Raw genomic sequence first — 13,053 nt, forward strand, 5'->3', positions numbered from 1 at the left:
ATGCTCGCCATTTCAGCCGTGTTGGCGTCATAATATGACGGTCGATCCCACTATTCGTTGGCAAAAGAGCGAGTAGCCCAAGAGCAGGCGGTGTTTGGTTTTAACTCGCTGCTTTCTCTCCTGTCCACCACCTCCAAATTGTGCATATTTAGCACAAATATCTCTAAAGTAGCTTTGAGCAAATTCAACAAATAATGAAACAAACTTTAACAGTACATATTTTACCCTTACACAGAATTTCTCCATTTGATAAGACTAACTATTAGGTGGTTTAGTCCCATTAGCAAACCATGATTAAAATGTGTTTATGACCCTTACCTCTAAACTACAAAACAGTATTTCTAGGTTAAGGACAAAATCGTCAAAGCTAATATAAAAAAAAAAAGACAGTTGATTTATTAACCCTTAACCGTTGTTAGTTTATAGCTAAAAGTAACAACAGAATAAACGGATCAGACTGTTTTAAGATCTGTGGCTATCAAATTACATCAAATATTTCAGATGGAATTTAAAGAAAAATAAATTGTCTTGTAGTCGACCTGTTTCGTGGAGTAACTTTCTGTATTCTTTGCATCTTCTGTATGGTTTTACCCTTTGTTTAGACGACGAAATATTGTCCTCTTTATATTTTACTCCGTATGTGATACTTTTGTTCAGAAGACGAGATAAACGTCCGATTTTCATTTTACCCTATATATGATACTTCTATTCAGACAACGAAATGATTTTCGGTATACATGTTGCCCTGTAGAATAAGCTTCTCTTCAGAAAACGAAATAATTTCGGTTTACATGTTACCCTGTACGTGTAAATACCCTGGTGTGAACCTTTAGACTTATCGCTGTGCTACTGTAAGGTCTTAGTAAAGAAAGAATGAAGCACTTGAAGCAGTTTTAGACTCGGGAAAGAGATTTATTAATCCGACACTTCGCGCTCTTCTTCGATGGGACCAAGTTGCTTTTCTGAACATATTTCTATCAAAACTCTGACGACAAGAACACTTCAGTCATTATCACTAAATGTTTTAACCAGTTCTTTTTTCTTCGTTTTTAACTTTCTGTTGTTTTTTTTTCCATTAGGCTTCCCATATCCATTACTTCTGTATATTTTTCCTTTCTTGATTTAATGATTTATAATTTCGAGTCACTCGTGCGTTACTACGATTGGTTGATTGACTGTAAATGGTGGAAAAGAATGTGGTACATTTCTTTTTAAATAACCTCTCCATAGCAGTAAACACAGCCAGTCTAGTTTCTTCAATATATAACTGCGTAAGTCTAGAGACAGAGGCAGTTGCGTTTTTCTTTTATCACGAGATACAGTGTGATGTTTCTCATTTATCTAAATCAGTAGTTTGTTTTGTTTCTAATTTCTCGCAAAGCTACTCGAGGGCTGTTTGCACTAGCCGTTTCTAACGTAGCACAACGAATAGTGGGATTGACCGTGGCATTGTAACACTCCCGCAGTTTAAATGGCGAGCACGTGCGGTGAAGGAAATTCGAACTTGCGATTCTCGGATTGCGAGTGTGAATTAACAGAGACCTCAAAATGATACTATATTATCAAAAATCATCAGAGACTACCATAAAAAATTACTCTATAATATTTTACTGGGTAATCCGAAAGGACCTTTAACAACTAAGACAAGTAGCCTATAGTAACGTGCAAACGAAATTCCAATAATCTTTAAGATCAGACTTTTTATCCAGAAGGAGAGGGTATAATTGTTTATTCGAATTTCGCACAAAGCTACTCGAGGGCTATCTGCGCTAGCCGTCCCTAATTTAGCAGTGTAAGGCTAGAGGAAAGGCAGCTTAGTCATCACTACCCACCGCCAACTCTTGGGCTACTCTTTTACCAACGAACAGTGGGATTGACCGTAAAATTATAACGCCCCCACGGCTGAAAAGGCGAGCATGTTTGGAGTGACGGAGATTCGAACCCGCGACCCTCGGATTACGAGTCAAGTGCCTTAACCACCTGGCCCTGCCGTAACAGAACCATATACACTGACACAAACTATATTTCGAAAAGTTATTTCTTCAGAGAAACTAGTACACAAAAAATATTGAAAAACAAAACGATTTTAAAATTAATATGTAATAAATGATAACAATAATCACAAGTTCAATAGATTGTTGAATTACAACAAAAAATATAAGACAAAAATGTAAAAACAACCAATTAAAATAACGTGACTTGTGTAACTACTGACATTTTTAAAAAGGCTTAAATTCAATAATCTCGTGTCCGTTTTTTCTTTATTTAAAAGTGCAAAAAACGCACATGATCTTTAAAGATCGTGAACTTAAGAGATGTAGACATTTCTAATTAAATAATAATAATTAAAAAAAACAACTCCAAGAAAATTGAAAAGAAAAGAACTGAAATTATAAAATCAACAAATTTTGATAACTTTATTTCACTTATGCAATATCAATTAATCAATTATGAATATCATTATACATCTGTATTTCTAATTAATTAATCTCCGTCATTATGACTAAAGTCATTATACTTTTGTGTTTCTAATTAATTAATTTCCTTCATTATGACTAATGTCATTATACATCTGTGTTTCTAATTAATTAATTTCCTTCATTATGACTAATGTCATTATACATCTGTATTTCTAATTAATTAATCTCCGTCATTATGACTAAAGTCATTATACTTTTGTGTTTCTAATTAATTAATTTCCTTCATTATGACTAATGTCATTATACATCTGTGTTTCTAATTAATTAATTTCCTTCATTATGACTAATGTCATTATACATCTGTATTTCTAATTAATTAATCTCCGTCATTATGACTAAATTCATTATACTTTTGTGTTTCTAATTAATTAATTTCCTTCATTATGACTAATGTCATTATACATCTGTATTTCTAATTAATTAATTTCCTTCATTATGACTAATGTCATTATACTTCTGTATTTCTAATTAATTAATTTCCTTTATTATGAAATAACATTATTATACTCTTGTATTTTTAAGTAATCAATCTTTCTTATTATGACTAATGCCATCATAAACCTGCAGTTTTAATTAATCAATTTCCCCATTATGACTAACGTCATCACAACCATACGGTTTTAGTTAATCAATATACATCGACTATGATTAATCTCACCTATTATTTGACAATTTGGTCCGATTGTCACCAAACTTGACTTGTTTCTATAGAGGGGATCAGCTGCCAGATCTTATCCCCATGCCTTCCACGTGCGTCGTGAAACTACTGGTATATTTCTTCACGTTTCGTTACCAATACAGTAATTTTATATCATTTACTTTAAGGGTGTGGCGTTTCATTGTACTTGAAATGATACGTTACAAAATGCTACGTATTTAAAAATACTCAAAATTGTATAACTCAAACTAGATGAAGTTCGAACAACTTTCAGCAAAGAAACGTTCCACAAACGTACACAGAGTAACATTTTTGAAAGACTTTTTTAATGTACGAAATCAAAACAACTGAATAATTTACTAGAAAATACATTTACGAACTTTTCTTCCAACGTAGTGAACGAGGCGTCAATTCATAGTTCGAAATATGCAAAATAATGTGTTCAAAATTATCAACTGATCAAAGACTATAGCATTATAAAAATATTTATTACAAATGATATGATGGTAAAGCTCAAATTAATTTCCTTAGTGTTTCGAACAAAACATTCCAGGTTCAAAATAGAGAGAGAAACAAACGTAAAAATTCTACTTCAAGAAAGTGGGTGGCTAGCCATCCTCTTTTTATATGGTTAAAAATTATTTGTCACATTTTCATAATTTTTAAACAGTTTAAAAAGCGAAATGGCTAGCCACCTCTTCCCTGAATCCGCCACTGGGAAGTTGTATGTAGATTTTAAAATATGGTGTGTGTGTATGTTTTCTTGCAGCAAAGCCACATCGGGCTATTTGCTCAGATCACCGAGGGGAATCGAACCCCTGATTTTAGCGTTGTAAATCCGTAGACATAGCGCTGTACTAGCGGGGGGCTTGAAATACGGATAAGAAATTTTATGGAAGCTTTAGATCTGTCGTTAGCAAGAGAGTGGAGAACCTATATAATGTAAGACACCACAAAAACACAATTAGAAAATATATTCTTTAAGTAAAAATATACCACATTTTATATTGTTTTCCTCTTATCGTTTAAGAAAATATGGAAATATTTTTTTACGAATATTTCAACAGAGAACAACGTCCCGCAAACAATTGGAATCAAAATATAAAGATTTAATTCATCTCATAATTAGTGATCAAATATTTAAAAGTTATCTAATGAACCATTCTTGTTGTTGTTGTTTACGAACTTGACGGACATCGAAATATTAAAACTCTGGTCTGATCTTCATCTCGGAACTCTTCAGGTGAAAATGAGAAGTGTTCCTGAAGTGGTACCAAACTATTCCTGCATAACTTTCGTTCGAGACTTTTCCACCAGGTTGGTAAATGCCATTTAAGTTGCTATTTAAACAGCTTTTAAACCACCAACCACCCCTATACTTTTCGGCACAGTTATGAGAATGCCGCTGGTCATTGTCCATGTCTATTGTGGAGAAGAAAAACCCACTGTGGTAGGAAAGAGAGTCTCCTAAACACGCATGAAAACAACATTATATTAATATTCATTTATCGCCAAGTAAGGAACATTGCTGAACAATGTTTTACGCTAGTGTTTCGATAGCCATTGAAGTTTTAACGGTGATGGAATAAAAAACAATACAAATAATTCCATTCTTAATGAATCTACGTTGTCATCTTACTGTCAGTTGAAGTTAAATTTTTATAGTTCAAAAATAGCTGATTACACGTCGAGTCATGTGTGGCTTGATTTGTTTTGAATTTTGTGCAAATTACACGAGAAAAATCTCGGATAGCTGTCCCTAATTTAACAGTGAAAGACTAGAGGGAAGTCATCACCCCCCACCGCCAACTCTTGGAATACTTAGCGAATAATGGGATTCACCGTCACTTATAACGCCCCCACGTTTGCGAAGGGGATTTGGGACGAGGATTGAAACCTGTGACCTGTATATTGAGAGTCGAGCACCATACTCACCAGTCCATGGCCTGGACGTTACTCACCAGTCCATGCCAGGCCATGACTAGTTACAAACAAGCTTCCTTTTGTCCATCATCTGCTCTTGCTAAGATCTTAAAGTAACTAACACAAAACTGCCGTAAGAGAATGTGATGAACATATCTGGTGTTATTCTCACCTGATGGAATAGCAGAATATGACAGTCACACCTATAGCGCACCAAAGGCCTCAAAATACGGTACTATATCTTATAAAATATCATACATTAGTTGTATCACGCATGCTCAAGATACATACCAACACAGTGTGAAGACGTGAAATGTAGTATATAAAAAACTTAGAGTGAAACATGTTACCTTGCAGATCCTCATTTACCAAATTTTATTTTCACATTGAATGGACAAAGTAAACTCGTATATTTCTCAGAAAGTTAGTAAACATATTTAATCAAGTGTTAAATTTTCATTTTGCAAGTCTGATGCTAGTTCGAAAACATTCCAATACATTTATTGCTAAAACAGCAACATCTCGGCAATTATGTTACATTAAAAATTTCATTCGAATTAAAGAAAAAAATATTCCTTATTCTTAAGAAGAGAAGAGAAACAAATATACAAAGAAAGAATTTTGTTGATGTGACAAACAGTGGTATCCAGAGTATCACTTAAAACTCGTGAGGGCAGTGTTTGTTTGAAATATATGGGCTGTAAAGTAACAATACGTTACAGCACTACACTGCCGTCTACGTATTTTCAGTTGGCATCGATTATGGGCGGTTTTATTTTATTTTAGGGAGAGCAGTATTGGCATTATTATCAAAAGTAATTTTCTATAGAAGAACCGAATAGAAATATCTCCACGATACACTTGCAAGTTAATTTCGTTTTATCTGGTAATAAGTTATTTTGTTGCGCATGTAATTCACCACTGCATTGTTGCACATGTAATCCGCCCGTTTTTTTTTTTCGTTTTTTTTTAATTTCGCGCAAAGATGTACGAGAGCTATCTGCGCTAGCCGTTCCTGATTTGGTAGTGTAAGGTTAGAGGGAAGGCAGCTAGTCATCACCACTGCCGACTCTTGGACGACTCTCTTACCAACGAATAGTGGTATTGACCATCACATTATGACGCCCCACGGCTGAAAGGGTGAGTATGTTTGGTCTAATGGAGATTCGAATCTGCAGCCCTCAGATTGCAACTCCCTAGCTACCTGGCCATGTTGGGCGTAATCCACCTCTATTTCAGTACATTCGCATTGGTAAAATGAGAAAACGTCATAACATGCGGGGAAAACAAATGTTACCCATGTTGGCTACAGCGTCCGCAAGAGCTACAAATGATAATTCTATGAAGATAAGGAGGGAGTACGACCCCCACAAAGTATGGCATTTTTAAATTTCAAATGGATAAATTCCTAGAATATACAGTCATGTAGACTGAAGTGGTCCTTAAACTATTAACTAGTTGTAATCTGCTCCATAAGAAGTAGACCCGGGGGGCAACCCCCCTGCTTATTACGCATATGATGAACCTCTTACCAGCAGTTCCATCGTACGACCCAATAGTCATGTTGTAAAGATCCCTCTCGCTTCGGACGAGAAAGTTCTGGTACCTGGCATGTTTTCTGTCACCGTTAAAAGCTTCCATATCTATTCTTAAAATAACGTTTTCTTTACTGGTTAAAACAAATATAAGTTCGTTACCTGTAATAGAAAAACTAAGCATCAGTTAAACTGTTATTAAAACTAAGATTAGTACGTTATACATTCAAATGTGTTATTTTAGGCTACTGAACATTACGATGAGTAAAAATACAACCCAAAACATCATGATTTAAATATATATTTTACATATAGCACACTTTCTGAATTATTATTTGTTTGTTGTTAGGGGAAAGCTGCGACCATCGCAGGGATCGTGCCACGAGTTTTAACGTTATAGGCCCTCAAGCTTATCACTGAGCTATTGAAAGAGGTTTATTTATTGTATATGTACATATAAAATAAACCACTAAATACTTATGGTGACAAGCTTTGTTAAATCTTCAATTTGGTAACGTTGATACTGATAACGTTCTTGGACGTAAACCCAGTAACACTGCAACAGATTAGGCCTAATTATCAGATCTATAGGGTGTCCCGTAAGTCCCTACCCATTCATATATATTATGTATCCAGTGAATCTGTGTGCTGTCCTCATTCTCGCTGCATAATATTATGCGACGCCATGTTCTGTGAGACATGTTCCTCAACATGGGCTTACATCGGCCATATTTCTCTGAAGAAAAAGAAACAAATTTATAATGCATGCGTAATTGAATATAACATATGGATGGGTAGGAACTTACGGGTCACACTGTATATGTAAATATAAGTAAATATATAATCACAAAAATATGTAATCTGTTGGTGCGAAAATATATAATGTCTCTACACTTTCCAACTTAGTAGTAGTACTATTTTACCTCCAAATATTTCTGAGGTAGTAATGTAAGAGTGTTACACGTTTTCGGGTAATCTCAAAGTTATAAGGGTTTCGAACCATATCCACTTGATATTTTAAGAAATAAAGTTAGAATTATTCCAGTTTCACATTACCTTTATTAAAAAGAGAATTAAGTTCGTGATCGTTTCAAACCTGGTTAGCTTCATTTTGGATAAATATCTCTAAGGAATTATTATTGAAATTCAAGTCTTATCACTTGTGTCGTTTTAGTTTAATTTAGATGTGTAAAAATGAGAAACATTGTTTGTTTTGAATTTCACGCAAAGCTACACGAGGGTTATCTGTGCGATTCGTCCCTAATTTAGCAGTGTAAGACTAGAGGGAAGGCAGCCAGCCACCACTACCCCCGTCAACTCTTGGGCTACTCTTTATCACCAATGAAAGGTAGGGTTGACCATCACATTATATTGCTTCAACGGCTGAAATGGTATGTTTGATGTAGTGGAGATTCGAACCCGCGACCCTCAGATTGCGAGTAAAGCGTCCTAACCATGCCGGAACGTTAGATCTCTGATGGACCATCTTTTGTCGTAAAGGTTTCTCGTTTACCAATTCTTCCAAACTTCGTAAACATCTTACACATTGCACTATTCTGGATTCTGTTTCTGACGTGAAATAACCATCTGGACCAATAGTTGACACATACTTATCAAGTGGTGTTAGTTCATGAAGAACACGCATCTTTACCATAAACAATGGAAAAGTGTCATTGATGGATAAGCTTATATAGCGAGCAAGCTGATGTGGCTTTTAATGATTGGATGAATGACAACCATTAACAAAGGAAGCTGATCTCTTACATTGTCAGCAACTATACTGTTAGTCGGGTGGATGGCATAGTTTGGACAGATTTCTGTGTGTAGGGGTGGCAGGCATAGTTTGGACAGATTTCTATGTGTAGGGGTGGCAGGCATAGTTTGGACAGATTTCTGTGTGTAGGGGTGGCAGGCATAGTTTGGACAGATTTCTGTGTGTAGTGGTGGCAGGCATAGTTTGGACAGACTTCTGTGTGTAGGGGTGGCAGGCATAGTTTGGACAGATTTCTGTGTGTAGGGGTGGCAGGCATAGTTTGGACAGATTTCTGTGTGTAGGGGTGGCAGGCATAGTTTGGACAGATTTCTGTGTGTAGGGGTGGCAGGCATAGTTTGGACAGATTTCTGTGTGTTATCTAATCGACATTCTAATGTCGATGTTGTGAAACATAAATTAAATAAATCAACAACCGATTAACTTTATCATTAGCTATATACACTTATAGAATTCAGTTAAATTCAAATACTTAGAAACCATCCATGTATTTTTAGATGAGAATTTTCAGAGAAACGAAAGGGGGAACATCCATGAAATTTTTAAAGTATACTGCAAAATAAAATATGAAACACGTTTCTAACAGTGTATAGTTCATTCTTTAAAAAGAAGATATTCACAGTGTCCCCTAACTTAACAATTGAAATATTCTTGAAAATGTAGTACGTTTGATAAAGTTAACCAGTGTAACATTAGCCTACCTAACCAAAACTCTCCTGTAAGATTTCCAAAACCGTGTTTGTATTGTTTCCAAGGTTGGTAGAAATCTTGTCTGGGTTCAATGTCATCTCTCCTCTGGATTACCTGGGAGAAAATGTGAAAGTAAAAACTTTCAATCTGCAGTTCCACTTTTTGTCACTAGTGGTTTGTTTTGTATGATGTTACCCCTCAACACAACAGTTGTTTTATTTCATGGTGAGTACTTAATATTACTTTCCGATCAAACTAAACTAGGTACTTTAATAAAATCTGAAAATAAGTCTGGTTAACAAGTGTAGTTATTTAAAGATACTTTTTATAATGTTGTTACTTATTAATATCAGACTACGTTGTTACATTAGGTGGGTACCCTCACTATAACGACATTTTCGGCCATAAACCTAATAATTTTTGACGAAGATCGGCCCGCTTAGTGGTGGTTTTGTTTTTAAGTTGCACAAAGCTATATGAAGGCTTTCTGCGCTAGCCGTTCATAATTTAGCAGTAATAAACTACAAGAAATGCAGCTAGTCTACATCACCCACTGCCAACTATTGGGCTACTCTTTTATCAAAGAATAGTGGGATTAATAGTAATATTATAATGCCACCATGGTTTAAAGAGCAAACACATTCAGCGTGATGGAGATTCGAACCTGTGAGCCGCAGATGGATTCAGAAGGTCTAACTACCAGTTCACATAAATTTTTACGTTGGTCCTATATTTATATACTAATACAAATGTGAAACAATCTCTGTAATAAAAACAACTATAATAATAACAAATAAAACTATACATTTTAAACTTTTAATCATTACTATTAATTAACATTAATGAGATTAAAGTACAAACTCTATCCTCTAACACATTTTTTCTTATTTAGCGAGTATATTCAATTAGTTAACCTATTTTAACATAAAAGCCAATCTTAAACCAAAGGATAATGTAAAGAAACTTGACCTCTAGGGTGGGAAGTCATGGCTAAAGTACTGTGACTAAAGATGTAGCAACACAGCGGTATATTACGAGTATCATATCCAGAAGCCATGATACGATTATATCGATAGATCGTCTGATACGATTTATGTATTTTCATGAAATTTGTCAAGCTTTAAGCAAATATAGTAAATCTTTTGTATAGAAAACATCATAATTTCTAATAAAGTGCTTTGCCCATAAAGTAATCTTTTAGTGCACGAAGTCAAAGTAGTCACTACTCTGAGTGTAAAGCGAATTTCATGTTAACATTACATTTTTTTCTCTATCTGCACGATTAACATATTTCTTTTGTATAATCTCTAAAACCCCAACATAAGTTTCCAGCTTTTTTTTCAATAAACCTTCACATTTTAATCTTAATTTAATGTGAAGTCGGTCAGTTTGACCAGCCCCGTAACCACCATAAAATAAACCAAAATTATCCTTTCTAGAATTAATTCAAATCATAGCAGAAAACTACATTTCATTACACAAAATAATTTGAAACTTTTAATGTTACACATCTGTTTCTAATTAAATTTTATTGTCGAAACTGTCAAACTTTGTAACAAACCCATGGCAAGCCTTTGGTATCTATACACGTTTCGTATCAGTCCTAACTGTGACAAAATCATGATGAAGTTCATTTATGATACCTAAGTTACAATCGGCATTAATATTTGGAACTAAAATAGTTTAAGTTACCCAATAAGTAACAGAATGTTCAATTAGTTCTTTATCTTTTTCTAAACGTTAGTAAGATTGTAATTCAGAGAATTGTATTGACTAAAACGTTATGTCATCTTGCAATAAATGTTCCGTGTTTTCAAGCATCTTGAGCATGAACTGTTTATTTTTATGTTAGTCATTTTCGAAAGAAACGATTCCCTTTTCTGTCCTATACTATGAAATATATTTAAAAGGCAAGAGACAATGAGAAACATTCATACAATGGATCAATACGACTACGGTCTCTTACCGTCCACCCCCCTCCGTCCGTTGTCATGTCACAAAAAACTTTGACAGGTTTGTTGTAGTACCGGGGCCAAATCCAATATACCCCGCTTTCATAGAAACCCTGCTGTCTTAAATCATTACAATCTTCAGGCTTGCAGTTGACACTTGGGTGGTCCAGAGAGAAACCAACCGTGTCCATATAACTAGCAAACAGTCCTTCGTAAACAACAAATAACAGTAGTATCATTATTATCGAGTCTGAAGTGTTATACTTGACTTTCGTTCATTTGTCGCAGCATTAGACATCGCTGGGAATTTATAACTTGCCCATATCTCTCTGAAATAGGTTAATAGCTTATGAAGTGGTTTACTAACACGATGTTTATACTGTAATCTTAAAATCGCCGTTAGTTCAAAGTATAAGTACGTTATGAAACGTACCAAGTGAAGAAAGTTTAGCACAAAATACTTTACATCAGTAGGATCCCTTAAAAATTATTCGTATCAGGTAAAGAAATATAATAAGTCGTAAGCATTTCAAATATGTAATTTTCACTTTAACTTATAAATCTGCGGGTGTTCAACAGAGGGCGCTGTTAGCTACTGTAAAGATTCCGAGATCGAGCCTCGAAAAATTGTCAAAATAAGAAAGACATAATTGGATTGTTAATATACTGTAATTTACGTATGATTTTAAAACAGATTTAGGCTGCAGACTTCATAGACAGCAGCGCTCCTGGTATCCAATAAACACATACTAGTGGAATTCACATAACTTGTGGCATGTGCCAACATCAAACATTTCCCTAATTTTCAAAAGTATGTAATACTATATAGTTAATACTATACGAACCAAAAAGATGAAATGCAGTGTCAATATGCAACGTGAAATTAATTTAATATTAGCAAAGTTATTTGGCAGCCAAATTATCTGGCTTAATATATTTTGTTTGTGCCACTTCTATCCAAACATACAACAACTGGTTATTATGTAACGTACACTCTAACTTACTCTCATATAGTGCAAAATAAAAATACTTTAAATTACTATTTTTAATTTCTTACAAATTTTACCAGAACCAAAAACACGTTACCTCAAAATATCAAGTTATCTATCAAATTCTTTTCTACACCTTCTTTGATTGGTTTGGATGACCCGCAAAGCTACACGAGGGCTGTCTGCATTAGACATTCATAATTTAGCAGTGTAAGACTAGACGGAAAGCAGCTAGTCACCACTAGCCATCGTCAACACTTGGGCTACTCTTTTACAAGTGAATAGAGGGATTGATCGTCATATTATAATGTCCCCACGGCTGAAAGGGCGAGCATATTCGGTGTGACTGGAATTCGAACCCGTGGCCCCCGTATTACAACTTGAGTGCCTTAGCCACCTGGCCTACTACTCTGGTGTGGATCTATGATACTGCCGGACTCCTCAGTATAAACTGCGAGCCGCCACACCCCCTTGCCTCACTGAGATCGCCCCTGGTCACAATCACTTACTGGGTAAACAATGGGATTAATCGTAACAGCATGACGCTCTCAAAGCTGAAAAGTTGAGCGGTACGAGTATTCGAACCTGCGACCCTCGGATTGGGAGTCGAGCGTCCTACCCACGTGGCCATGCCGAATACCATCTTTGAATACACGAATGCGGGACAGTAGAAATCATTGACAGAACGTTGACACCTCTAGTTTGTAAACACTCAAACGGCCATGATTATTTTTCGAGTGAGTACTGATAACCTCTGAGACAGGAAGGGCAAACTCTAACTGCCTCATTTATTTAAGACAATTTTCGTCACACCAAAGACGATAAGGGTTGGCATTTGATATCAATCGTTTTTAAAACGCAAACACTTAAGCATTCAAAATACACTACGTTTCATCATAAAGTACTTTCATCCTGGCAGCCAAAAAATATAACGTTTTCCTCACTTGATTGGCTAGCAAGTGTTTATGGGAAACGTTTTTACAAGAGCTCTCCAGGACAATCGTCTTCAGTTTCTAATATATTTTTAAAAATTTCATTCAGAGCGCGAGAAGCTT

At 35.2% G+C, this 13,053-nt stretch overlaps 1 protein-coding gene across 2 annotated transcripts; it reads right to left on the reverse strand.

The window, feature by feature from the left end:
- Window positions 1–3,433: 3,433 nt before the first annotated feature.
- LOC143254272 (techylectin-5B-like) lies at window positions 3,434–11,307 on the reverse strand. 2 transcript variants are annotated; one of them, XM_076509166.1, is made up of 4 exons: window positions 11,024–11,307; window positions 9,069–9,171; window positions 6,594–6,704; window positions 3,434–4,605 (listed from the first exon to the last, which is right to left on the reverse strand). In XM_076509166.1, the coding sequence occupies exons 1-4, from the start codon at window positions 11,246–11,248 to the stop codon at window positions 4,343–4,345; spliced, it is 702 nt and encodes a 233-aa protein (XP_076365281.1). In that variant the 5' UTR covers window positions 11,249–11,307; the 3' UTR covers window positions 3,434–4,342. The 2 variants fall into 2 exon arrangements, with proteins under 2 accessions (XP_076365281.1, XP_076365280.1); XM_076509165.1 differs by having other exon boundaries at window positions 6,594–6,758; window positions 11,024–11,306.
- Window positions 11,308–13,053: the final 1,746 nt, after the last annotated feature.

This window comes from Tachypleus tridentatus, chromosome 6 (assembly GCF_004210375.1).
Source record: "Tachypleus tridentatus isolate NWPU-2018 chromosome 6, ASM421037v1, whole genome shotgun sequence".
NCBI classification, from domain to species: domain Eukaryota; kingdom Metazoa; phylum Arthropoda; class Merostomata; order Xiphosura; family Limulidae; genus Tachypleus; species Tachypleus tridentatus.